Here is a 26,873-nt window from a genome sequence, read left to right as displayed (position 1 = left end):
GGGCGGCTCGCCAGGCCTGGCACCTGGGGGTGGCGTCAGTGTGTGGCCTCCCTTCCCCCCAGGCCACCACAGGTAGAGGTTTCCCCACTAGCCTAGGTCTCTTACAGCAGTCCAGATCTGTCCCCAGCCCACAGCAGCACTCAGGTTCCGGGGGTGGGTGCGGCAGCCACGGGGAGAGTCTCATTCCTGAGCTCGTGGAGCCTAGGAATTCTTGGGAGCTGGACCTTGCCCGAGCCCCGGAGGCTCCCACGCCAACAGCTGCAAAAAACCAACCGGTATCTCTTCCAGCTGCTGCTGCCTGAGCCAGACCCACGCCTCACCACCCAGCTGCCCTGTGCGGGATTCCGGGAAAGATGCTCAGGGCAAGGAGAAAGATGCCCACCCTAGCCTCACAGCTCAGTCTCCCCTATTCTCCTCCCCAGCATTCCTCTCCACTCCTCCTGCTACCCCTCCTCCCACAGATCCTTCCCCGCCTCCCCAGCCCCCAGCTGGGCAGCCTTTCTGCTCCTTATCCTTTCCAGGTAAGATGTGACTGTGCCCGTCAATCCACCACACCAGCCTTCCCAAGGTCCGGGCCCAGAAGGCTCTCGAGGCTGCCTGACCCAGGGCTCTGGGAACCCCCTGCTGAGGCCACCCTCCTGGGTTCAGTAAGTGAGGCCTCATTCCGTGACTCTTCTCCTTTTTCCTCTGGAGAAAGAAGGAACTCGGGGCTTCTCCCTACCGTTTCCCCTCCCACCCTTCTTTCCCAGAGCGGCCTGAGGAGCTGGGGAAGGTCCCAGACCCAAGTCACAGCCTGGACCTTTGTCTGGAGGTGCAGAGGGTGACCTGAGTCACCAGGGTCATGGGGAGGAGCCCCTTACCCCTCACTCCCAATTCCCACCCAACTCCAGCAAGCTGCTTTTGAAATGCAAATGCGAAGCACTTCCCCCTGCCCCCCCCCCTTCTCTTTCATTGAAATGCTTCAAGTCTCAGAAAAGAGGGAAAAATGATGTGTTTAAGACAGCAGTGTCTCACCCGCCATCGAGCCCGATAAGGGATTGTTAAATTTTAATTAGACAATTTGATTCCTTTAAATGCCAACCTCTCGGGGGAGGCAGCACCAGGGAAACAGGTTGCTTGAGTTTATACAGCACCAAGCGTTCCTTGCCCCCCTCCTCCCAGCCGGCGCCCCAGAGTTTCGCTGGAGGATGGAGTCAAAACCAGAGAATGGAATCCTCTCCTCTCTCCTCCCGACCACCCAGCTCTCCTCCAGGGTCCCAGGTGCCCTAACAGATTGACCCTTTTCGCCCCACCACACCTGGCTAGGGACCAGGGAGCAGCCTCCAAGTCCCTCCTAAGAGAAAATACCAGTTTGGGGTGTCAGCCTCGAACTGTGAGCTCCAAAGGAGTTTCTCTCTTCCAACACACTTGTGAAAAGCTGTTTCTACTTACAGGCTGGGGATTGGCCACCCTCCTCCCAGCTGCCATATCTGCCTCATCCCCCAACCCCTGTGCAGTGGCTGGTCTGAGCACGGTGGGCTGCTGGCCTGGGCCGCCTCGGTGGGCCAGCTCAGCCCCTGGTGGCTGTCTGGGCTCACACAGCACTCCTCAACTTGAGAGCTAGCTAGTTTTCAAATTAGAGCACACACAGAAAATGCTAACAGTTGGAAAGCAGGTAGGGTAATGGCAGAGGCGCTGGGGGCTGGACACACCTGGGCCCACGTTCCACTTGCCCCGATAACCCCATACAACTCCATCATCCCAGACAGCTCGTGAGGGAGCTCTGTTTTGTAGGCTCTGAAGAGAGCAGGTGTCACAGCAGGCTAGAGTTGGGCGGGCCATTAGGGAGAACTTGATGGAGGGCTACTGACCACCAGCGTGGATGATTCCGGATGATCTTTCAGTAGGTCTTTGCCCTTCTGTGTGGAGGCAGGGCAACGAGTCCTGGAGACACACGAGGCCCAGGTGATTTCTGGCACCCACACAGATGGAGTTTCCCTGTGCTTCCGGCTCCCTCCACTTTCCCACGTGCCAGGGCAGCTGAGAAGGAAGAGCCTAGGTGGTCCCAGAGCACGCCTGGATCCTCATCTGGGAACCTCTGCTGGCGGAGCTGGGGTGGCGAGCAGCAGCTGCCCCCCTTTGCTGCCCAGGGAAGGTGAGGATGGTACTCTGGAGGAGAGGCAGCTGCTCCGTGAGTGAGGTCTGCATCCGCAGGGGTCTTTGTCAGCTCAGGCTGCCTTCATCAAACACCCTAGACTGGGTGGCTTGAACAAGAGAAATTAATTTTCTCATAGTTCTGGAGGCTGGAAGTCTGAGATCAGGGTACTGGGACGGTCAGGTTCTGGGGACCCCTCCCTTCCTGGCTCTCTCATGGCTGCTCCCCACTGTGTGCTCCTATGGCAGTGAGAGAGGTCAAGCTCTCTAGTGTCTCTGCTTATAAAGGCAGTCATCCGATCGTGAGGACCCTATCTTCATGACCTCCTCCTGACCAAAGGGCCCATCTCCAAAGAACATCACACTGAGGGTTAGGACTTCATATGAATCTTGCAGGGACACAGCAGCAGGCTCAGATCATCCATCCCTCTCCGAGGAGATAGGACCCAGTCGCTAACCCCCTAAGAGCTTAGAAATGGCTGTGACTCTGCATGTGTTTGGAGCTCACTAAATGACATTGACTGGGGACTGCAATTTGGAGCTTTTACGCACGAGGCAGGAGCCACCTGGGAGGAAGGTGGAGGTGGCATGTGGAGGTTGGTGAGCAAGTTGATCATATTTTCATAATCCCAAATCAAAATGCTTGTTCTCACAAAAGAAATTTTTTCTATGGTATGTGATCTTATTTATCTGAGGTCTTTTAACTATAAGAATAATTCTCCTTGGGTCATACATTTAGCCAATCTCCTTTTTTAAAAAGATCAAGAAATTTGGACCATCCTGGCAAATCCAGGATGCCAGCTGTTGGGTGGCATTTCCCACCTACAGGAGCCCCAGAGTAGGCACTGATCTCACCTGGCTTCTCCAGACCCGGGACCAGGCCAGATTTACCTGGAGCCCTCCCCTTCCCCAACAGGCACAGGCTCTGACACAGGTGGAGAAGTCTGAGGTGCAGGGCAGGGGCAGGGATCTGAGGGGTCCTTCGGGTGCCCTTAGAGTGAGAAAGACCACAGCCTGACCTCTCCTTTGTGCTTTCTTCTGACTGATGCCCCTTGGAGCCCTGGGCAGAAGGAAAAGAGGAGGGGCTGGGGCTGGAACAGGGGGAGCCTGGGGACCAGCAGGTTTTCTCAGGCCTCCTGAGAAAATGCCAGCAGAGAAATGCCAGGAGGTCACTATCTTTTATCCATTCTAAGATGCATATCCTCTCTAACATTCTGATGTCTCTGAAATCAGAACGCATTTTCACAATCACCCCCATCTTAAAGCAGTATCGGAGTTAGATGGCATTTTTTATTTCCTAGGGGTACCTAAGACAGTGGTGCATCTTACATTTAATTCTGTCTTAAAGCCTAGGAAATATGGCAGTTGGTATTACAGTCTCTGGTTAGAGCAGGTGGCCTGGGAGAGATGGCTCTTCCAGGCCAGCTGCTACCCCATCCTGAGGGTCTCTCAGATTCATCCTGCAACCACGGCCCAGGAATACACTTCGTCTTTTCTTTCCTTCACTCCTTCCCAAGGGCTCGATTGCTGCATCTTGGAATCCTTCTCCCTTTGTCTAGACCTGTAGAAATCTACAGAATTCTCAAGGATAAGTGGTAGGAGGCAACAGGATGTCACAGGAGGAGCCCAGCAGGACCTGTGACCCTGATGGGCTGCATTTGGACAGTGCCTGTCACTTCATCTCTAGGAGCCTCAGGCTTGTTGTCTAATTGCTTGTTTATTTAGCCTGGTTTGGTTTTTCCATGAGGGTTCGCCTGTGCCAGCCACATATGCATCATCTTACTTAATCCTCACAACAACAGTTGCTCTCCCTATTTTGCAGATGGGAAAACTGAGGCTCAGGAAGGCCAAATAATCTGGCCAACACCCCCGAGCTAGTAAGGCTAGAGTTGGGATTTAACCCAGGTGTTTTGGTCTTCAGCTCCTATGTTATACTAGTGTCTCTTATGCCGGAGTACCCCATCTGTGGAGGTGGGTTTGCTGACGCCCGAATCCCGGGTCAGCCTGAGAGCTAGCCGGACAGCCCCTGGGGGTGAGAGGTGTCAGCCCCAACTCGGAAGGACACAGGAGAAGCTGGAGCTCACCCTGGGCTCTAGTTAATAGAGTCTACAGGTATTTAGGCATATTCATATTTTCTCATTTTTTCTACAATGTAATTATATTACATTTGTATCAGCAAAAAGCAACAAGAACAATTGAGAATAAATGCTCAGTTTGACAATTAAATGCATGAGGCCTTTCCAACCTTGGTGAGACTTTCTTTGCAGAGTAACCAGCACCGCAAAGGAATAAGTGTTAACCACCAGCTACCACCCCCTCCGCCGCCCCCAACCAGCAACGCTCACATTTGCCATCGAAATTGTACCCATAGTGTAAGTCTCAGCTGAAGTTCTCCCCTCTCCAGGAAGCCTTCCATGAACACTCTGGCTGTGCCCACGCGCACGTGCTCTCTGGTGTCTGACTATCCCTGTATCCCCAATTGATTTCCTGTGTGCTGCCCTCCTCCTCAGTCTGCTTTCTGGGGACCAACATGTAACACCCATGATATTCTTGGGCTGCATCTTTCTTTGGTCACTTGTTGATCTGATGGGTTATGTTAACAGTTACATTTCAAGTGTGGAGGGGTTTTCTTCCCAGTTGGACTCACAGAGCCTTTGATTCAATTCTGCAAACAGCTGTTAAACACTTACTGCCTGCAAATCACAGCATTAGGAGTCGGAAGAGAAAAATAAGAGAGTATGCTTTTTTGTTTATTCCACAAATAAGATGAGGCATGAGCAAGACATGGTGTAATCCTTGAAATGTTTACAGCCCAGTGAACAAAACAGACACACAAATGGGGAATGTTCCAGAATGGAACCATGAGACAATGCCTTGGGAGCCCCAAGGAAGATGGGAGATGGTCCAGCCAGGAGGACTTGGGATGGATTCCAGGGCAGGAGGATTCTGAGCAAGGCTTGCTTTGAAAGATGGGTAGGGATTGGCCAGTAGGGGCAAGGGAAAAGAAGTTTTCCAGACACTTCTCTGATTTGTAGAGTGGAGATAAGAATTACAAGCCTCTGAGGTTATTTTGAGGATAAATGAGATAGTATATCAAAAAAAAGAAGAAGAAAACTTGGCAAACTATCATCTCCTTTGCAAGCAGATGAAGCTGTCATCACAGGGCAGGGTCAGGATCCTGCTGCAGAAACAGTAGTCTGGTTGGGCATGGAGAATGGGTGGGGTGGGGGAGACAGGGTGCTGAGGGTCCCCATCAGATGCTCCTGGCCCTACCAAGAGAGGGACTAAAGAGGTGGGAGGAGGGGTAGAGAGGAACAGTCAGGATCCTGGGGGAGGGGAGTGTGTCTCCGAGTCTTCAGGCCCCTGACTGTGCATGGCGCGATGCTTTATGCCCAGCAAGCTCAATAGACGCTGATTGAGCAAATGAATGGCGGGATCAGCCCCTGCTGCCTGATCAGTACATACATGCAGGTCTCCCTCTGTGTGCTCCAAATGGGAAAAGGTACCAGCGGGCTTTGCCCAGGGCAGCATCAGTACGACATAGTGCTTCACTACCGTGGAACTGGAAGACTTGTTGCGTGGTGGCATTCCATGTCACCCCACATGGAATTAGGCATTTTGTTTTCTCTAAGGGGCTCCGGAGTGGTGGTGCTGGGTTGGACATCATCCGTACTCCTCTGCTGAGAGCTGGCGGAGCAGATATGTCGGGGGGATGAAGGTGTAGAGGTGGGCAGACCCTTCTCCGGCGTCCCCTCTGACCCATTGCGGCTGGTGTGCCCTCCTCCCTGATTTGGGCATGGTACCACGTTCAAATCGAATGGCATAAATTGCTGGATTTCAAATCCATTTGGGTAGCAAAGCACCTGGAAGTCGTGGGGCTTTGTGTGGAATGCCTTGAAATACTGATCATTTAGTTCCATTGTGTGAAATAGGAACACTTTTGTTAGCAGGAAAGCCAGCTATATTATATGTGCATTGTGTTTCAATCACAACCGAAGCACAGGCTGTCATGCTCATCAATGCCCGCTGCCTCTGAGCCCCTCTGCTTTCTTTTCTCAGTGAGCAGCATCACCAAGCCTCCAAGAGCGCAGCGCAGATATCTGGAGTTATCCTCGTCTCCTTTCTCTCCCTGCTTGCCCCCTCCCCTCTCCCACGCCACATCTGTCCAATGACCAAATTCCATGAAATTGACTTCCAAGTTAGCTAGTGACTCTGAACACGCCTCTCCATGCTCATTCCCATGCCTTCATTCAGACGATCACCATCTCACCTGAATTACAGTCACGACCGCTGACATCCCCTCTGCACTGCACAGCCAGCGACCTGTGCAAAGCAGCAATCCAGTGGAAGTCATTCCTCTGCACGCAGGCTTTCAGGGGCTCCAAGCTTACAAGACCCATTCTGGCCCATGAACAGCCCTCCAGTTTAATTTTCCCCAGCTTCACCATCATGCCCTTCATTTTTAGCCAAACAGAATTATTCGCTGTTTGGGACCATGTTGTGTCCCAGACTCAGTTGCCCGGTTAACTCCTCCTTCTACTTCATCTCTGCTGACGCCTCCTTCAGGAAGTGTTGCCCCCCGGAGATGAGACGCCCATTCCTCAGGGCTCTCAATGCACAAATACAGAAACTCATTAGTTCTTCCTTGGGTTCCTGCAGCTGGTCCTGCCACCCCACTGAGTGCCACACTTCCGTTCTCTACGCAGCAGTCAGACCCTTCTCTCTGAAAGGCACATCTGATCATGTGGCTCCTGCTGCCCTTAGGGTCAAGTCTAACCTCCTAGAGTGAATTGCAAGGCCCTCTGTGCTCCAGCTGTCCCGAATCTCCCGCCAGCCCTCCAACATGGCACCTACTCTCCAGCTCTGAAATTTGCTTACCTGCTTCCTATATTTGGACCCTTCCCCTGGCTCCCAACTCTTTACCTGACTACATCCTTCAGGTATTTCTCTTTTTTTTTTTAATTTTATTTATTTATTTATTTATTTATTTATTTATGGCTGTGTTGGGTCTTGGTTTCTGTGCGAAGGCTTTCTCTAGTTGCGGCAAGTGGGGGCCACTCTTCATCGCGGTGCGCAGGCCTCTCACTATCGCGGCCTCTCTTGTTGCAGAGCACAGGCTCCAGACGCGCAGGCTCAGCAATTGTGGCTCACGGGCCCAGTCGCTCCGCAGCATGTGGGATCTTCCCAGACCAGGGCTCGAACCCGTGTCCCCTGCATTGGCAGGCAGATTCTCAACCACTGCGCCACCAGGGAAGCCCCAACCTGAGTACATCCTGTAGGTGTCTGTTGAACATCACTTCCTCAGGAAAACCTTCTTTGAATCCCTAAACTAGGTTGTGTCTCTCTCCCCATTCCGTTTCTGAGCGCCTACCACCCATAGATTTAATTGCTTGGTTCATTGGCTATTGTTTCTTTTAGAACGTGAGCTGGAGAACTACGTATATTTTGTTCCTGACTATGTTTCTAGCGTGATATAGAACAATGTTCAATAAACATTTATAGAATTAAGAATGAATGAATGCATATTTCTAGTCTTACCACTAGAAGCTGGAACTCCTCACTAACTTGTGTGGGGCATGGGACGCACTTAATTTTTTGTTGAATAAATGGGTGAATGAATGATCAGCTCTTTTCAAGATCATTTATTTTATTATAGTGAAAAAATTGTACTTTCTCATTTGTTTTACCATCTGCAAGAACTTGCTAGCAGAAGAGTGGCAGCAGGCCCCCATGTTTTAAAAAAACTGGGGGATGCAAACCTTAAATCCTGAGGCTGGAGAATTCTCTTTTAACCTCCCGTGGTAGGTTTTAGCCCCGGAGTCCTCTGTGGGTGGCCGCATGCTTTGGGAGGCCCTCCTGCTTACTCCCTGTGTCCGTTTCTCCTGGCCAGAACCTGGCTACCCAGTGGCCCCGCTGCTCCCATGGATCCGCTGAACCTGTCCTGGTACGATGACGATCTGGAGAGCCGGAACTGGAGCCGGCCCTTCAACGGGTCCGAAGGGAAAGCCGACAGGCCCCACTACAACTACTACGCCATGCTGCTTACCCTCCTCATCTTCGTCATCGTCTTTGGCAACGTGCTGGTGTGCATGGCCGTGTCCCGCGAGAAGGCGCTGCAGACCACCACCAACTACCTGATCGTCAGCCTCGCTGTGGCCGACCTCCTGGTGGCCACGCTCGTCATGCCCTGGGTGGTCTACCTGGAGGTAGGTCTGGGCCCCTGCCGTGCTCGGGCGCCTTCCCCGGGAGAGTCCAGCCTCCCTCCAAGAGTGCGCCTTCTCGGGTGGGCCCTTCCTCCACTCTGGGCTCAGTGTTACAAAATGGGTAGGTCGTCTCCTTATAACAATCCCGACTACCAGTTGTAAGGCGCTTAGTAAGTGCCAGGCCATGCATCGGTCCATCACATACAGCATCTCCCCACCGAGCCCTCGCGGCATCTTCTAGAGGGTGAGCCAGACGGTCAGAGAAGTTAGGTGACTTCTCCAGCCTCACACAGCGGCTGGAATTCGGGCCCCAGGGTTGGTTCATTAGGTCGTGCTGAGCATGGGAATCATGGACAAGGATCCCTGAGGATGGCAGTGGCTCGTGCTCCCAGGCCTGAAATCTTCATCCTTCTCTCCCCACTTCAGGATGCGGGCTGCCACTCCCCGCTCTCCCCGCTGCCCTCCCCGCTCCTCTGTGTGTCCTAGCCTGTGTCTGGGACCTCCAGGTCAAGTCCGCTGTGAACTGTGCTGTACCCCCTTTCCTTGGGAAGGATCGCATGGTGACGCATTGCTCGGCCGGGAACAGAGCCCGGCCCTGAGCCCGGAATAGTGAGTAGGCAGCCCCTGCTGTGGGCCAGGCGCTGTCGGGCGTTCCACAGACACATACTCAGCAAATACTCGTGCTGATTCTGAGTGGATATCATTCTTCTCACTTTAAGGAAGAGGAAACAGAAGCTTTGAGAAGTTGCCCGTCTTTACCTGGATCACACAGCAGAGGGAGAAATCACTGAGAAGTCCTGAAGTGGGGACCCACCTCCAGGAGGACACTTCCCAGAGCTGGCAGGCAGATGAGGGAGGACCTGGGGGATCTGGGTGGGCACAGGCTGGATCCTGCCACTTTCTCTGCCCTGGGTTCTGGGGTGGAGTCTGGATTCAAGGGAAGCTGAACAGGCATTCAGGAAAAAGCCAATGCCAAGGTCACTAAGATCGCTGAGCTGTTACCTCCCCGCCCCGGACAAGAGGGGAATTTACCTGTGCCATAGAGACAAGCCCCTGCCTGGGAGGGAAGGCTTCCACCTTTCAAAGAAAACATGAAACCTTTGTAGGTTTGAGCAGAGGAGACATCTAGGAGAAGAAGCGGAGGTGGGGAGGAGAGGCTGGTCTTACGGTCTCCACGTCCCCAGGGGCTCCTGTTGTCACTACCACACGGGCCCACATGGAGCTCTGGGCCATCACACCCTTGGTTTCCTTTAGCACGGCTCAGACAGGCTGGAACTTTCAAAATGACTGGAATGTTAAGAGACAACCAACAAGAAACAAACGATAGATACAATACAACCTAAAAGCATACAGGCGCCACCGGCCAGCCGTCCAATTATTCCACGACTCCACGTTTGTGGGGACGCCTAGACTCTGTCCATCCCACATCCTGTCTGAGGGCTTCTCCCTGAGGAACCCCTTCTTGATTCTTACACTTGTTCCCCTCCTGCTCCCTTGAAAAGGAGGTTCCCAGGCCGCAGACCATCAGGTAAAAAATGATGGGTATCTGGTCAAGCAAATAACCTCTCCGTGCCTGGTTTCCTCATCTAGAAATGAAGATAATCACAGTGCTTATGTCATAGCATTGTTTGAGAATCACATGAATTAATATATGAAAAGTGCTTAGAATGGCAGCAGGCATATAGTAAGCACCATGTAAAAGTAGTCGTGACAACGGTGATGAAGATGAAGATGCTGATAGATAGCCACACCTCTGCACATTGAAGCACCCTCCCCATGCCCAGGCAAAGAGGTGCCCTCTTCCAGAGGGAGACTTGCTCTGCCCAGGACTCTGGGCGTGGGATCTGGGGCTTCCAGACCCACCACCCCTACCCAGAGCCTCTAAGGGAGAGCCACATCTGTGCTTTAGGGCTCCTAGGAATCTATAGGTTCTCGACACACATATTTTAAACATACCTGTTCACATTATTTTAAAGGTGAAGCTCAGTGTTTCAGGGGAGGGTGAAGAATGGCATCTCAGAGGGCAGTGCTCAAACTCTCCCATCAAACAAGAGCTGGACAGTGGGCCCTGCGACATTGTCTTGGGTACTTATTGTCCCTAGAGAATGTCCCAAGTGGAGTCTCACCCTATCCCAACATCCTGTTAAAGTATCCTCCCAACCATATACTGTACCCTCTCCAGAGACACTCTCATTTTCCAGAATTTTCCAGCCTGTTCCATTTCCACGGATGTTAAATGCCTCTGATAGCCTGCCATGCTGGCATCCGGCTAGGTGGGGCTGGATGTGCATCAGTTATTCTGCTCAGTATATGGGAAGCACGCTAGTTTTGGAGTGAGAGAACCAGGTTCAATTCCTGACCCTACCACTTTCCACCTGGAGAAACCGAGAGAAGAGAGCCAGGGCCTGCTTGTCTGCATAGGCCATTTTGGCCTCACAAGCATTTGAGGGGAGGCTTTGCCTCGTGCATTTTCCAGAAGAGCAGATGCAATTGAGAAAGTGGGCAGACTCAGATCCCCGTTCTTGACTCACTCAGTCAACAGGTATGAGCACATCTGCGTCCTGCCCCGTTCCTAGGGCCGGGCTCTAAGGCCTTGGCAGGGCCATTATAGTGCAGCCCGATGGAGATGACAACGGAGCAGCCTCCACAGGAGATGTGGGAGCACGACGGGGCGGGGGGCACAGGACCAGGCCTGGAGGCGTTGGGGAAGGCTCGCAGGCAGAAGTGATGCTTTCAGAAGAATTATCCCGGAGAGGAGCAAGGCACTTGCACTCCAGGCAGAGAAAAAAGTGTGCAAAGCCCCAGAGTGGAGTATAGGGGCAGGGGCGTAGCTGGCTGGAGGTTTCGAGGAGCGGTGGCCTCTGAGGTTTGCTGTCACATTCCATAGAAATGAGTGTAAAATGTTGGGAACCGTGCCTGACACATGTGTACAAGTCGTTGTTAGGATTTAGCCAAGGCAGCTTGAGGCCCATCCCACAGGTCTCATTCTGTGCAAGGATATTGAGGAATGTTGTCCAAAGGTGCGGAGGAAACAGCCCTGGAGTGGGGCTAGTATACCTGGGGGATGGTGCTCCCTCTGTTACTAAATTACCAGGTGTTCTTGGGCAAGTCCTTTTTCTCCCTGACCCCAAGTTAGTCTACCCTTGCAGTTACAATCTCTCCTTTCCCACTTGGTGTTTATCTAGTACTTTTTACATAATCATCTCCTCTTTTGACAAGCTAGATTGTCCCTTCCAAGGCAGCTCAGGAGAGAGCATAGGATGTGCTGCCCGAAGAGCTTGCTTGAAATTCCAGCCCTGCTGCACACTAGCTGGGTGTTCTCCTGAGCTTCATTCCCTCATCCAGGAATGGGCGTAAGCAATCCCCTCTTGTACAAGCTTTAAGAGCAATAAATGAGATAAAGTATGTGCCCACAGGAGATGCTCTATAAACAGTGGCTATCAACACACTTTCTTGAGCCTTTGATTCAGAAGCCCCTAACTGTGTTCTAGAGCAGCTGCTCCTGGTACCTCGGAGGAAGCCCCGCCTTCTTCTGTCCTCCGGGAAGGCTTTTGGGGGGCAGGGATTGAGAGCTCCCTGAAGACTGTGTCAGGATTGTTCACCACGGTGCCCCAGAGTCTAGGACAGAGCCAGACGCATAGTAAGTTGTCCAATAAGTGTCTGTGGAAAAGAAAGCAGGGAGGACGGAAGGAAGCAGGGAGGATGGAGAAGACGGCCCTGATATCTCAGACCTAGATCCCCAGGGGAATGAGAGTAGTTTGGAAATACTAGTCCTAGGAGGGCGCCAAGGTGGAGCACAGACCATGTGGGCCTGGGACCCTCCCAGTAGTGTCTTAAAGGTAGATTCTCTTGATGCCAGGGAAGCCCCATCTATCCCCTTCCACCTGTGCCCACCTCCCTGGCCCCCGGATATCCAGCTCCTGCCCACCTGGCCAGCGTGGCGACATGAGAGGTTTCCTGTCTTCTGGGAAAAGCTGCAGTTTCCTCCATCACTGTGCTTAAATGCCAGCAATTGGTTTTATGCCTGAGAGCAGCTAAGAGGACAGGGCTGAGAGTGAGCATTATAATTAGCCCTGCTGCCCTGCTGTGCCCCACGGAGTGGGTACTGCTCTGCTCCCGTCACTGGGAGGGGGCTTTCCTGCTCCTCTTTTCTCCAGTAGGTAGTAGTGCAAGTTGTGTCTCCCTGTCCTGACTCTGTCCTCAGGGATAGGGCCTGCTGCAACCTTCCACGGCTGCCAGGGCCAGCCTGCTGTGTGAGTGTGTGTGCCTGTGTGTGTAAATGGGAGGTGTCGGGGTGTGGGTGTGCATGGGGGGGGTATGAATGTGTGTGTCTGTCGGGGAGGAAGAGGGGTGCAAAACGCTCTTGCCATGAGCTGGACTCCTCATTTTACACGGAACCAGGGATGTATCGTTACACACCTTCCCTGGCCCGTCCTGCTTTTCTGAAAGCTCTAGCCCGGGCTTCCCTTCTCTTACTCTCTAAGTGCAACGAGGAGCAGAAATGTCTTCACTGCTTCATAGTCACCGTCTTCACCATTGTTCTTAACAGACACTTGCTGGGTCCCAACTCTGTGCCATACACCAAGGAGCAGCCCGGCTCCCCTAGAAACCTGGGCCAGGGCAGGGCAGAAGCTGAGCTGAAAGGCCTTAGGCGAGTCACTGCACTTTTCTGAGGTTCAGTTTCCTCACTGGTAACATGAGGATCGCAAGGTGTTCACACAAATGTTTTACAGGTGAGGGTTCAAAGCTGAGGCCCTTGAGTAAGTTGGTCATCTTTCCTCTAGCAAACTTCTTGGCGCAAAGTGGCCTTATGTGTCTAGGAGGAGAAGGGGCCGGGGCAAGGGCCTCAGACACCCGTGGGTACAGCTCCCCATGGCTGCCCCTCTCCTCCCTCGGCCAGAGCCCCACGAGACCCCCACGGAGCCCATGGCCCGATCTGCCCCAGGACACCGAGGTATAGTGTCTGAGCCAATCTCCTCTACTATCCACCCATCATGTTGCTTTGTCCTAGGTGGTGGGCGAGTGGAAATTCAGCAGGATTCACTGTGACATCTTTGTCACTCTGGATGTCATGATGTGCACAGCAAGCATCCTGAACCTGTGTGCCATCAGCATCGACAGGTGAGCCCAGCCAGGATGGGAGAGGTGAGCTAGACCGTTCACCTCTTGGGCTGCCCCGCCTCTTCTGCAGGGTCAGGCTCTGTCCATGATGCTATACCGCTGGCTGTGTGCCTGTGAGCCCACGTGTTTGTGTGTGCATGTGTGCATGTATGCGTGCACGCGTGAGTGTGTGCACGTGTGTGGGAGAGGACAGACCCCTTAAAGGGAGACTGTCTATAGACAGTAGTGCTACCAAGAACACCCAGACAGGGACAGGCATAGAGGAGAAAGCTCCTGACCTGACTGAAGCCCTAGCCCTATCACTTCTTACTTACGTGACCTTGGGCAGATTGTGGATGTTTTCAGAACCCTAGTTTCATTGTCTAGAAACCAAGCATGATGGCACCTGCCCACATGCGGGTCTAGTATCTGGTTGTGCATTTTGCGCCCAGCACAGGGCATAAGACCAAGGGGGCCCAGGTTCTGCCCACCTTGCTAAGCTCTATCCCCAGAGCCTTTTACTAATTTGCACACATGGGCCACATGGGCTCCCAGAGGCCCTGGCTCTACACCCTTTGCCGGATTCTTGGAAGATGAATGGAACTAATGTCTCAGAAGCGCTGGGTAGGGCAACGTGTGGCATCATAAACAATTATCATTGTTATTATTTTCTGCTGAATGAGACCTGACCGTTGCTCTGAGGGTCCTGGCTACCAATCCATCAACAAACACTTCTACCCGCCATGGGCCCAGCACAGGTGCAGGGGGTACAGTTTCAAAGGTGCAAAGACCCAGGCCATGGCCCCTCGAAAAGCCTAAAATCCAAGCAGGGAGACTGAAGTGGCAGATATGGTTCAGGATTGAATGGTAGCCGGTCAGTCATTAAACACTTGATTAGCAGTCACTAACTGTCCTTGCTGTCTGAGTTGGGGGCAGGAGAGGGTTGATTTAGAGTAAACAGGAGGTGGACCAACCTTCCATCCTCCCAAAGTGGGGTGTCTCAGTTGTGCCAATGTTGTGGAGTGAGTGGTCCCTGGGCCTGCACCCCAGACTCAAGGTTCCCGCCCCGCACCCTCACAGGTACACAGCTGTGGCCATGCCCATGCTCTACAACACGCGCTACAGCTCCAAGCGCCGAGTCACCGTCATGATCTCCATCGTCTGGGTCCTGTCCTTCACCATCTCCTGCCCGCTGCTCTTCGGACTCAACAACACAGGTGAGTCCTGCCTCTGGTTGCCTGGGGCTCAGCTGGCCCCAGCCCTGGCCCTGTGCAGGACCTTGAGGGAGCTGAACCCTGGTGCGGACATGGGTGGTGACCCATCAGGAGCCTGTTCGCCACCTCGGACTGAGGCCAGGCTGAGTCTCCTGGGCCAAGCCCGACTCCGAGTTGTACCTGGTAAGGTCAGAGAGGAACAATGGCCTGGGGCACAAGGGAGTTGGGTGAGGAGTGGGGATAATGCTTCAGGAGGATGCCTGGCCATTTTCAACTTTGTTTGAATTGAAGCAGACCAGACGGCCTTGCAAAATGCATGTGTGTGCCTGTCTGTGTGTGTGCACACAGGGTAGGAGGCTGCTGGGCCTCCATCACCCCTGATAATAGTGTTTGTGTAATGAAGCTGAAGCCTCCGGGCCGGCCAAACCCAGGCCAGGCCTGAGCCACCTGGAGCAGGAAAGGTAGAAGCAAGTAGGAGGCTAGCTCACTGTGACTGTGTCCTGTGCAAGGCAGTCAGGAGCGCCTCCGACAGAAGAGGCACAGCGACCGTCAGGGAGATAGATGACACCGGTGTGCCTCCAGAGACCATCACCGGACAGGACACAAGGAAGCCTTGAAAGCATGCGGTTCAAGATCTAAGTGTCATGGGAATTCCAAGAAGCAGGAATAGGGCTAAACGTGCTTGGATTAATCTGGAAAGGCCCTGGGAGAGAGGATAGACATCTGCTAGATCTGGAAGGGAACTTGGAAAGACATTGGAACACAGGTGAGTTCAGCAAAGAGGACCAAGTCATCTTGTCCCTAAAATTAAAAGGTGTCAGACCTCCCACCAATACACAGGAAAGGCTAACATAATAGGTTACTCTGCTTCTATCATTTTCTTCCATCATTTTTTCCCCAACACCATGGCGCCACTTGTGTTCTCATGGATGACAAAACTAATGACGAAGTAACAAGGGGATATTAATGGAAACACTTGGAAACAGTCATCACAGCTTAGCTTTTTGCTCATGGTTGTTTTTAATACTCTGATTTATGCTGCACGTTTATTTACATCTAACGTTTCCAGGCCGCCTTAGGCGTCTAGTCATATTCTCGGTAACTGGGAAGGCACTGTGGCCCGGGGGGCCGGCCGACACACCCACCTGGGGCTCTCCTCCCCCCAGACCAGAACGAATGCATCATCGCCAACCCCGCCTTCGTGGTCTACTCCTCCATCGTCTCCTTCTACGTGCCCTTCCTCGTTACCCTGCTGGTCTACATCAAGATCTACATCGTCCTCCGCAGGCGGCGCAAGCGGGTCAACACTAAGCGCAGCAGCCGGGCTTTCAGGGCCAACCTGAAGGCCCCGCTCAAGGTCCCGAGATCCCCTCCCCCCATGCCCCTGCCTAACCGTGACCCGGGGGTGCATGGGGTCCAGGCTGGAGGAGCTCCGAGGAGCTGGGTGCCGGCAGATTTCAAAGGCTGGGACCTCAGTGGGCGACTTGAATCTCCAGGGGGCGGAGGTGGGGAGGGGGCGGAGACCACCTGGGAGGAGAGGACTTTGCATGGAGACCAGTGTCTGAACCCAGCAGCTCCTGGAACTCCACGTCTCTGCTGTCCTCCCTTTCTCCTTTCCTCACTCTGGCCCTTCTGCCTCCCTTTCTGTCCCTCTGAGGCCTCCATACCACCTCCTTTATCTCCCATGCTCTGTCCTCTTCTGTTCAAACCTCCTTCTACCTCACCTGCTCTCGCCTACTTCCCTCCTCTGCCTCTCTTTCTTTTCCATACTTGTGTCTTGTGACTTCTTCCCTCCGCTCAGCCCTCCCTGAGGAAGACGGTATGTGGGCACAGGAGGAAAAAGAGCTTTGGGCTTAGACACATCAGGTTCAAATCCTGGCACCACCACTTTTTTGCTGAGTGACCTTGGGCAAGTTGCTTAACTTCTCTGAGCCTGTTCCCTCATCTGTTAAACGTGAATCAAAATACAGATCTCACAGGGTGGTCTTGAGGATTCGGTGTGAGAGGGACTGAGCATGCCTAGTAGGGTGCCAGATCCTTAGCAGGTGCCACATAAAAGTCAGGGCCCTGTTGTTCCTCATCCTGCCCACCTCTTCCCATCACAGTACTGAACCTCACCCTTGCCTCGATTGCCTCCTCAGGCCCCCACCCTCCTAATGTCTGCCCTTCTCTGAGCTCCTGTGCCCAGTCTGACTACCCTGCATTGGGATTCTGTCGCCAGCCCCCTCCCCGTCATGACCCATGTGCTGGCTCACTCCACAGGGCAACTGCACTCACCCTGAGGACATGAAACTCTGCACCGTTATCATGAAGTCTAATGGGAGTTTCCCTGTGAACAGGCGGAGAGTGGTAAGTGTCCCGGTCAGGGACCTGGACCCTGGTCTCTGCCTCTAGGGAAATGCACCTGCCATGATTCTCGAAGACCTCACCAGCTGGTCAAAGGGATAAGCACCTCCCAGGATCCCCCACTTTGTTTCAGCTGAGGCCAGGCTTACCACACACACTCGTAAGCAGGCGTGGAGCAAGACAGCTCAATTCTGCAAGGCACAGAGAGGGACCCGTAGCCCAAGGAAATGGCTGGGAGAAAGGACTTGGCCATGTAACAGTAACAATAATAATAATGGCTATGACCATTAACTGAGCACCTACCATCTTCCTAGTATCTCATCAAATCCTCACGGCGACCCTGAAAGGTAAGTGTTCTTGATCTTATGGATCTTCGTTTTACAGAAGAGAAAGAGGCGCTCAGAGAGGTTAGGTAACTCACCCAGACCAAACAGTTAGTGAGCGAGTGAGTAGTCGAGTCCAGACCTAAGTGACTCTCTGAAATCCATGCCTGTGTTCTTTCTACTTGCATACGCTGCCTTACAGACAGGCAGGTTCTGGGGCTGGAGGCTGGGTGCTGGGGGAGGAGGGAGCAGAGCGGCATGGGGTTCCCGGTGAAGTGCAGCCTGTAAGGAGAGCCCAGAGATGCAGAATCCCAGCAGACCCCAGGGTCTGCTCAGTGAGAGTAGCACTAGGGTCCAAGCAGCAGATGTCCCATCCCCTGGGGTGAGAAGAGGATGGGCCAGGGAATCCACAGAGAGCTGCACGCCAAGTCCAGGTCAGGTGTTTCCAGGAAGCAGGGCCCCTGCTCTTCACTTGAACATTCCCTGTTCACCTGCAAGGGCAGGACTCCAAGCAACCATTTGAGATAGAGTCCGAGACAGGGACTCAGGATCGGGGCACCTGGGCACACAGTGAGGCTGCATTTCAGAAGCTCAGGCTGAGACCCTAAGGCCTGGAATAAGGGAACATGAGGAGGGACCTGAGGCCAGGGCCCTCAAGATCAGCCCAGCCAGGAAGATGTGGGGACCCAGGGGTCCACCCTTTGGCCCCTGCATCAGTCTACCAGGAGAAATGGAGCTCACCTGTGAGTGCTGGTACAGGTGCCTCGGGTCAGCCTGACAGCCCCTGTTTCAGCCTGGCAGGAGGAACAGGGCTGCCCTCGTGCAGTTAGAACATGAGGTCCTGGAGGCAGGCACTGAACGCCAATCAGTAACTTATTCTCGGCAGCCAGCTGGCGCCTGGCACTTAGCTGGCACTCAGTGAGTGTTACTCAGCTCATAAAAGAGAAGTGCCTAGGTACAAAGCCCCCATAGAATGGTGGTGGGGTCGCTGAGGCTGCCTGAGGATTGCTCTGCGAAGGGGGCCAGGGGTGACCTGGCAGGCGGGGACTGCACCCAGACAGTCCCTGCCTCCCAATGATCTTCCCCCTTGCCTCTCTGGCAGAGTGACCCTGTGGTGCTTGTAGGAGGCTCCGTAGGGGGATAATGAAGGGCTGGGTGGGGCTGGGTGAGGCCAGGTGAGGCCAGAGGGGCCGGGTGAGGCTGGGTGGCTGATGGCTGAGAACTTGCCTGGCTCTACCCAGAGCTCTCTGCCTCTGTGCAGGAGGCTGCCCGCCGAGCCCAGGAGCTGGAAATGGAGATGCTCTCCAGCACCAGCCCGCCCGAGAGGACCCGGTACAGCCCCATCGCGCCCAGCCACCACCAGCTGACCCTCCCCAACGCATCCCACCACGGCCTCCACAGCACACCTGACAGCCCTGCCAAACCACAGAAGAACGGACATGCCAAAGACCACCCCAAGATTGCCAAGATCTTTGAGATCCAGTCCATGCCCAATGGCAAAACCCGGACCTCTCTCAAGACCATGAGCCGCAGGAAGCTCTCCCAGCAGAAGGAGAAGAAAGCCACCCAGATGCTCGCCATTGTTCTCGGTGAGTCGGCCCTAGCTGCTGGACCCCGGCTGAGAAATGGGCCCATCACTGTAGGTCCCATTACTTACCACTGCTCCCTAATCATGGCTGGTAGGTCACAGGACTGGCACTTTTCAGGCACAGGTCAAGCCCATTGACATATCTGACTAGGTAGATTCTATAATTATGCTTATTTTAAAGATGAAGAAACTAGGGTTCAGAGAGCTTTTGTAACTTGATCAAAGAGGATACAGGATTTAAACTCAGGCATCCCCACTCCAGAATCTGAACTTGACCAGTTTACCATAATGACCCCCAGAACCTCGTGACCCTGGGGAGGTCATTTCTCTCTCTCATCTCCCCATCCGTAGAGAGGAGGTTACTTTTCAGGGTTGTCGTGGTCATCAAATGATACACGGTGGTGAAAGCAGTTTACAAACTACAAAGCCGTACACACAAGCGTTGTTAATATTGCTATTGTTGAGGAATCAGGAAGTTCACTTGCCTCAACCAAGACCCGGTGGGACCAAAGCTGTGAACAGTCAACGGGGCTGTGAGGGGGGCCCCCGATCTAAATGAGAGTGAGTGAGACAAGGCTTTAGAATAAATTCTCTTAGAAAACCAGATAATAAAGGTCAAGAATCAAGGGCTGGACTGATAGGGGTGATGGGGACAGGATGGAGGGACTGATGTGTCTCTGCCTTCCGGGCGGCACCCAGGGTAGTTGTGACACCCATCCACACCCACCATCCCTTTGGCCTCCCAACAGTCCTATGACACGAGAAGGACAGGTGTCACTGTTCTGGTTTTACAAATGAGAGCTCGCGGTCATAGCAGGTTAGGGGACCAACCCGTGATCACGCGGCTGGGAGAGGCAGAGCGGGCTCCAGCCCGGCCCCCTGCTCCAGTCCGGGGGGGTCTCTGCTTTGCGGCCCTGCCCTTCCCAGGCACTGCTCCATCCCCGGGGAATTCCCGTGTGCCCGTGTGGCATTCTGTGCAGACGGTGCCTCCCCACGGAGCGTCCCACCAAACAGGAAGTCCTGAGTTAGGCAGGCAGAGCGGCGGGCAGGAGGTCGGACTCGTGACAGCCTTGTGTCCCCAGGCGGGGATTAGCAAGGGGTGTCCACCAAGGGCTGGGGAAGCTGGGGGAAAGCGTAGCAAGAGCCTGGCCACTTGGGGACCTTGAGAGACTGGAGTTCAGATCTCGGCTTTGCCACCAAGAGTGGAGTGGCCTTGCGCACATCACAGAGCTGTTCCCGAGCCTCGGTTTCCCGCCTTCCTCGTGGGGATGCCAAGAGGACTAAGTCAATGGGCATCCAGCTCCCCCTCTGGCCCCAGCCGCGCGTTCCCCACGGCAGTGAACAAACTCTCCACTCCCAGCTTCCGCGGAAGGTCGTCTCAAAGACAACGAGGCGGTAGAGTAGATATATCCATTTCTACCAGCTGACCTGTGTCAGGGTGTTAAGCATTCGGATTTGTTGTCAAGCCCTTTATCCTCCCCTATGAGGTGGGTATCGTTATAGACACGGCACAGGCAGGAAAACGAGGCTGAGGGAGGGGAGGTGACTGCAAACTGGGGTCAGAGGCAGGTCCAGCATCCAAGACCGCGGATCCCCCTGCGCTGCTCTTGCAGCCTTGGTGCCTGGGCGGGGCCTGAAGCATGCGATCCAGGTCCTCCCCCTCTGCCCCACCCGGCACAGCCTCCCCACCCAGCCCCTCCCCGTCCCCCGGGCACCCCTGACTGCCCCCCTCTCCCCCAGGCGTGTTCATCATCTGCTGGCTGCCCTTCTTCATCACCCACATCCTGAACATACACTGTGATTGCAACATCCCGCCCGTCCTGTACAGCGCCTTCACGTGGCTGGGCTATGTCAACAGCGCCGTGAACCCCATCATCTACACCACCTTCAACATTGAGTTCCGCAAGGCCTTCCTGAAGATCCTACACTGCTGACCCTGCTGCCCACCTGCACAGCAGCCTGCTTCCCAACTCCCCGCCCAGCGGCCCTGCCTCGGGCCCTGGGAGCCGTGGGCCGGGTGGCGCAGGGCAGACTCGGCCTTCTCCTCGCCCGCAGGCCCCGCGGTGTTGGCTTGGGTCCACGGCCCTCACTGACCGCACACCCTCGCTCTGCCAGGGCAGTGCTAGAGAGCCAGGCACGGTGCCAGCCCTCGGGCCGGACCCCTGGCTCAGAGGCAGCTCACGGAGCCCCCTCCCACTTCCAGACCCCCTCTCCTTGGCACCAAAGACACAGCCGCCTTCTCTGACCTTTCTCTGGGGCTCTGGGGTTGCTGGGCCAGTGTCAAAGCTCGGAGGCCATGCTGGCCTGGTCTTCACAGGCCTGTGCTGGAGCGGGCAGTGGGGAGCGATGGACAGTACACACCCCTCAAGGCCTACACCAGGGAAGCCAGAGCTCTTGCCAAGGCCCCAGGCAACTTCAGGCCAGGGAGACCCATGTACATACCAGGTCTGGATGGACCCCAGAGAAGCCCAAGCCAAAACTTCACCCCTTCTCCCACCCAAGCCTGGCAGGAGCTGCTACTTCCACCCACAGCAGTGGGTCCCGACCTCACCCAGCTCCCCGTGAGGTTTCCATACTCCAAGAGCCCAGGAGGGTCTGCGGGGAGAGGACCACCCCTACCCCAAGCCCACTCTGCTGCCCCCCTGACGGACGTGGGTGCCTCTCTGTAGCAAATGTTGGGCCAACCTGGGAGAGCTGGCAGGGAAGGCTGGCACGTGACATGCCTGGGGCTTGGGTTGGGGGTGTCTGAGGTCCTTTGGGAGACTGCCCCTGACACCCTCTGCCGCAAACCACGTCCTTTTCTCTTCCTTTCGCCTCTCCGCTCTCCAGTCCTCTTGGCCCCTTTTCTTTCCACTGCCTCTGCCTTAGAGGAGCCCATGGCTAAGCGGCTGCTGAATACCGTTCGGCCTGCCCTGGCCCTGCCAGAGGGAGGAGGGGAAGCTGCACCTTGGAGGAGCCCCCAGGCCCCAAACTCTGTAACATCACTACACATGCTCCAAACTAATAAAACTTTGACAAGAGTCACATCCAGGGCCCCTCAAGCGGAGGGTGCAGTGTCACCTCCAATCTCTGCATCCAATGTGGCCAAAGCTCCGTGTCTGTGCTGGGGGTCAGAGTTGGAGAGGCCTTCTGCAGACCCTCCAGAGAAGGTGGCCCTGGCCACCATCAGAGGGTACAGGACTTTGGGGGAAAGGAGGAGAGGAGCTGCCCCAGGAGGGCCAAGGAGAAGACATGTGTGCCTGTGTGTTTCTCCCCTCATCCAGTCCTCTCCTCCCGAGAGGACCTGAGCACTCTCAGAGCTGCTGTTGGGTGGTCCTGACCTTCAACCACCAGCCAAGATGGAAGGGGAGAACGTTTCCAGTAGGAATCCCGCAGCGTCCCCAGGGCTCCCCTAATTGCCAGAGAAGCAGGGTCCTACCAGAGGCAAGCCAGGCTGTCCCCACTTCCCTTCTCCTCCTCTCCAGGTCCTGGCACCTCTGCAGGCCCAGTCCGTAGCCCTGCTCACCCACCAGGGCAGAGAAGGCTCTGTGGGAAAGGTGGCCTTCGAGGTGCGGCTGTGCCTACGTCTGTGTCTGCCCCTTCCCCTGTCTCGCATCAGGACCCCCTTCCTCTGGGGCAGGCAGGGAGGCCCTGCGTGATGTAGCCTGGTGTCCTCCTGCCTCTTGGCCTCCAGACCAGTCACAGCTCCAAGCTTTCTGGGGCCACGACTTGGCACTGACCCAACAACAGAAATTTGGCTTTTTAAAAATGAAATGTAAATCAACCCCGTGAAGGAGGAATATTCTTACCACCTTGAGAATAACAGCGGTGATAACAAACAAGGTGCTGGCACCCACGGGCTCAGGCTCCAGGGAGCTGTCAGGGCATAATTTGCATGCTAAATATAATATTTTTAGCACCAAAGTTTGGAGCACTTAACTTGCCCTGAACACTTAATTATGGACTTTGATCTTCTCCCTGAACCTGAATGTAGCACGAAGCCCTAGGAGAGGCTCCTGTCCCCAGAATACCTGATTCCAGAAGGTGGGCAAAACAGGCTCCTAGTCTAGCTGGAGCGAGGGTCAATAACCCAGTGACCCCCTCCTGCGGAAGGCATCAGACCCCCAAGGGGGCTAGAGCCCCCCCCAGAGACCTCTCAGCTCTGTTACCCACCCCATAGCCATGGCGCGCATGTGCACGCGTGCACACACACACACACACACACACTCAGTCTATGAATGATCTTGACCTGGATGGGAGCTTAAAAACTCATCTTATCATTAGAAATCTCAGGAGGTCACATAGGTTTATTAGCTGTGGGAGTTGTAAGAGATGACGAAAGGATGGAGAGAGAAGAAGAGAAGAAGGGAGGGAGGGAGGGAGGGAGGAAGGAAGGAAGGAAGGAAGCAAGGAGGGAGGGAGGGAGGGAAGGAGGGAGGGAAGGCAGCCTGAAAGCAGTTTGGAAAGAGCACTGACAGGGAGAAGAGGGGAAGAGGGCAGGCAGGGGCGGGAGGCGGGGCAGGGAAAGTTGCCCACAGCTGTCATGAAGCTTCAAGTCTTTCTTCCAGACAGCAGATTGACAGCTGGAGTGGGCAGGGGGAGGGCTGGGCTCCCCCCTCGCCCCCCTCGGTGCTTCAGGGGCAAAGGGATGGTGCGCGACCCGGGAACACCAAGGTGGAAGGGGGCGGCCCAGGCTCTGGCTCTCTCGCAAGAGGCCCTGACAGTGGCCCCTTTGCCCTGACACTGAGGGCAGTAGCAAGCCAGAGGCCGGGCAGGCTGCAGCTCTGATTTTTCTCTCCTCACTGCCTTTCCCTGTGCTTCTGCCTCTGTGCTTGTCTTTGTCTGTAGAATGCCTTTTAATCAAAGGATCACTGATCTGCCTTTACAGAAGGGGGAGTCTGCACCCCCCCAGCCCCCTCTCCCAGAGCACAGCAAGGAAGCACCACTTAAGGCGTGAGCCCTCCTGGTCGGGCACAGTGGCGCACTTTACATCATCCTCTCGGATGTCCCTTTGTGACTGCAAGTCTTCAAACTTCAGGCCCTTATTCGTCCCCTGGTGGGTTCTGGAGAAGTCCCAGGGGGCGATGGGCTGGGGAGGTGTCCTGGGAATTGAGAAGGCAGTAGTGCAGGATAAACTGCATCACCTTATCCATCCACCCAGCCACCCGGCATTGTCTTACTCGGTGAATATTTATTGAGCAACTGTTTACTGTGTTCCAGACCCTGAGCGAGGTGCTGGGAATGAAGAGTGGAAAAGGGAGTCAACGTCCCTGCCTTTGCAGGTTCACAATCCAGTGGACGCCGGGCGTTACCCACAATCACACGATAGTGGTAAAAGCTCCTGGCAGAGCCCCGGCTGGGCGTGGCGACCACTGCCACAGCACACGCTGCCCCACCCCAGGGCGCTCTTCACCTAGATGATGAGGCTGAGTGGGAGACAGCAGCCCCGGCGTGCCTTGGCCCGGAACAAGTAGGTAGGGACCCGGTGAGGGCAAGAAGTGTGATGGTGGAGGACTTCCTCAATGGCGGGGCAGGAGGGCCCCCACAGAAGCAACCGCATAGCCTGCTCCCTGGTGGGCTCAGAACAGGGCAGTCAGGGGCCCGCACACAGGGACTGGCACACCTTGGGGGCCTTTCTAGTGTGCCCACCTATCTGGGCATCCCTTCCCACACCACCCCTGTCCCGGGGATGCGTGCCAGGCCCTGTGCCCCACTGCCTCTCTGCCCTCCCTGGCCCCAGGACCCAGGCTATGTCCGTAGCCTTAGCAACCATCTATGCAGCGGCCATGGTGGGCCTCGCCCCAAGTGCTGTCCTGTCCTCATAACCCCCGGGGGAGGAGAAGCCTTTCATACAGGGAGGGTGGTTGCCCAGGTGTGTCAAGGCTGGTCTTTGAGCCCAGGTCTTTCAACTCTACATCTTTTATTATTCATCCTGCTCTTTCCCTGACCAGTCCCGGGTGAAGTTGCGAGAGGCTACTGTAGTCAGAAAAAAATTTTTTTAAAGGAGAGAGAAAAAGAAAAACCATTTGGGACCAGACTTTTAGGATGCGGCCCTTGGGGTGACTATGGTGGCCATTTGGGCTGCAAGAGTAAATGAGTAGGTGCTGGGGTGGGAGGGGCGCAGGTTAGGGGGAGCAGCTTTTAGTGGGGTCTCAGTAGTGGGAGGCCAGACTCTGGGCATCCATGCGCCCGAAGTTCCTCTCCCGCCAACCAGGTGCCCCTGGCTCTGCTTCTGGGGGATCCAGGGAAGCAGGAAGCTGGCAGGAAGAGAGTAGACCATCTGTGCAGAGGGAGATCCACTCTGGCTCTGTGGGGTTATTGCAGGCAGGGAGAAGGAGGCACCTGGTAGGAACAGCTTCCCGTTCCCTCTCCCATCCCACCTTTGCTACTTGGCAAATAAAGCAGGGTGAGAGCTGCTGGGCAGAACCCCTGGCCTGGAGGGCATCTGGAAAGGCCTCTTACGTGTTTGGAGCCGTGCAGCACCGAGTCCACAGGAAATGCTGTGTGACCACCTCACTTGCCTGCACTTTCTCCAGTCTTCACCCCGGCTCTGTCCTGAGACCTGGAGATGTGTGTGTGAGGCTGGAGAGAGGGAGGCAGCCTCCCCGGAACCTCAGGGGCAGTGGGAGTCAGACGTTGCAGATGAAGCAGGGCGGGGGATGGAGGTGGTACCACCTGGGACATGGGAGAGGCAGGGGATTTTGTAGGAACAAAGCTACGGCATGCACAACTTCTGGGTTTTCCTGACCAGGCCCAACTCCAAACACTGTCCTGTTGGCCCCATGAGAGTAGTCCGTGGAGGCCAGGCTCTCTGCTGCATCTGGGGCAGGGAAAAGATGGAGTGGGCAAGAGAGGGAGGAGATTGCCTGGAGGAGACATGTTCTGTGGTCTAGTCCTCCCCGCAGCAGGTGCTGCTCTGGGCTCCAGAGTCCGGAAGCCCGCAGCAGGGACCTGACCCGGCCCTTCTCAGCCTCATGTACAGACCTCTGCTGCCCACCCCACACCCTACCCACTGTGCAGTTGCTGTCTTCATCCACGTGTCCTCTCTGTGCAGGCTGAGCCCTCATGCTGCCTCTGCCCATCGGAACATCAGCCCTGGATCCTACCCTCTGCTGGTAGATGCAGACATGGCCACCTTGCTTGGCTGACCTTGAACCCCCTGTCTGGCTCCTGGGGCCTCTCAGCTGTGTGTCAGTCGGCAGGACCCACGGGTGGGGCTTGCCCTGCCCTGCAGCTGACCTGACACTACTTTAGGTGTGTCCCACGAGGTCTCAGAGCCACGGTCCACACCAAGGCACTGAAGAACAGCTGGCCCTTCCTCCCCTGGATAGGCTGGCAAAGAAAAACAGGCAGCCGCTTCCAAGAGCATCTTCGCCAAAAGGCTGCAGAAGGCTAGGTTGTCTGTGCCCCCTTCCAAGAGAAAAATTCCTCTGACTTGGGAGAAACTGCAAGAAAATACTGTGTGGAGTGCTTACGAACAGCTTTGCCCTTTGACCACCGGCATCCGGGTCGATCATTACCGCAAGCCCAGGAGATAAGCATTATCTCCGTTAGATGACGCAGCCAAGTCTAAGGACGTTTCAGTAGCCAAGGGTCACAGGCTAGTGGCTGGCCCAGCTTCAGAGCCTTTCCACTACCCAGCCCCCAACAGCTTCCCTCCTCGTCTCAGCCCAGACTGGCAGCTACCTCTCTCCCTTAAGTTACAGTAACAGCCCTGCTGCCTATATCCTATCCAGCAGGTACGGACGGAGTGCAGAGGGAGGACCGGGTGTAACGCGGAAATAAGCCGATGCAGCGATGCGCTCACATCCAGTCAGGAACCTCACCGCAGGGGGTATTGGGACAGAGTGACCATCTCCAGCTGGGCAGTCAGAGAAGGCTTCACACGCAGGGACAGGCAAGTTGGGTCTTGAGGAATAGGCAGGACCCTGACCCAGGAGCACAGCAGGGGGCGGGGGGTGGGTGGAGGGGGCCTGTGCTTGTGAGC

At 55.1% G+C, this 26,873-nt stretch overlaps 1 protein-coding gene across 2 annotated transcripts in view; it reads left to right on the top strand.

Annotated features, from left to right (window-relative positions):
- The window catches only part of DRD2 (dopamine receptor D2), a 65,479-nt gene extending 38,606 nt beyond the window's left edge, over nt 1-26,873 (top strand). The window contains exons 2-8 of one of the 2 annotated variants that reach the window (XM_082342372.1): nt 8,024-8,339; nt 13,348-13,457; nt 14,517-14,653; nt 15,817-16,007; nt 16,913-16,999; nt 18,581-18,908; nt 20,648-26,873. In XM_082342372.1, coding sequence (XP_082198498.1) covers nt 8,055-8,339; nt 13,348-13,457; nt 14,517-14,653; nt 15,817-16,007; nt 16,913-16,999; nt 18,581-18,908; nt 20,648-20,841 — 1,332 coding nt within the window. In that variant the 5' untranslated portion in view covers nt 8,024-8,054 and the 3' untranslated portion in view covers nt 20,842-26,873. Of the gene's footprint in view, nt 1-587; nt 8,340-13,347; nt 13,458-14,516; nt 14,654-15,816; nt 16,008-16,912; nt 17,000-18,580; nt 18,909-20,647 lie in introns of those variants that run through there. The other variant, XM_082342371.1, reaches the window with a different exon arrangement.

This window comes from Balaenoptera borealis (assembly GCF_965194805.1).
Source record: "Balaenoptera borealis genome assembly, chromosome: 11".
Lineage (NCBI taxonomy): Eukaryota > Metazoa > Chordata > Mammalia > Artiodactyla > Balaenopteridae > Balaenoptera > Balaenoptera borealis.
Note: the sequence above shows the minus strand (reverse complement) of the source record. Positions and strands in the feature narration are given on the sequence as shown.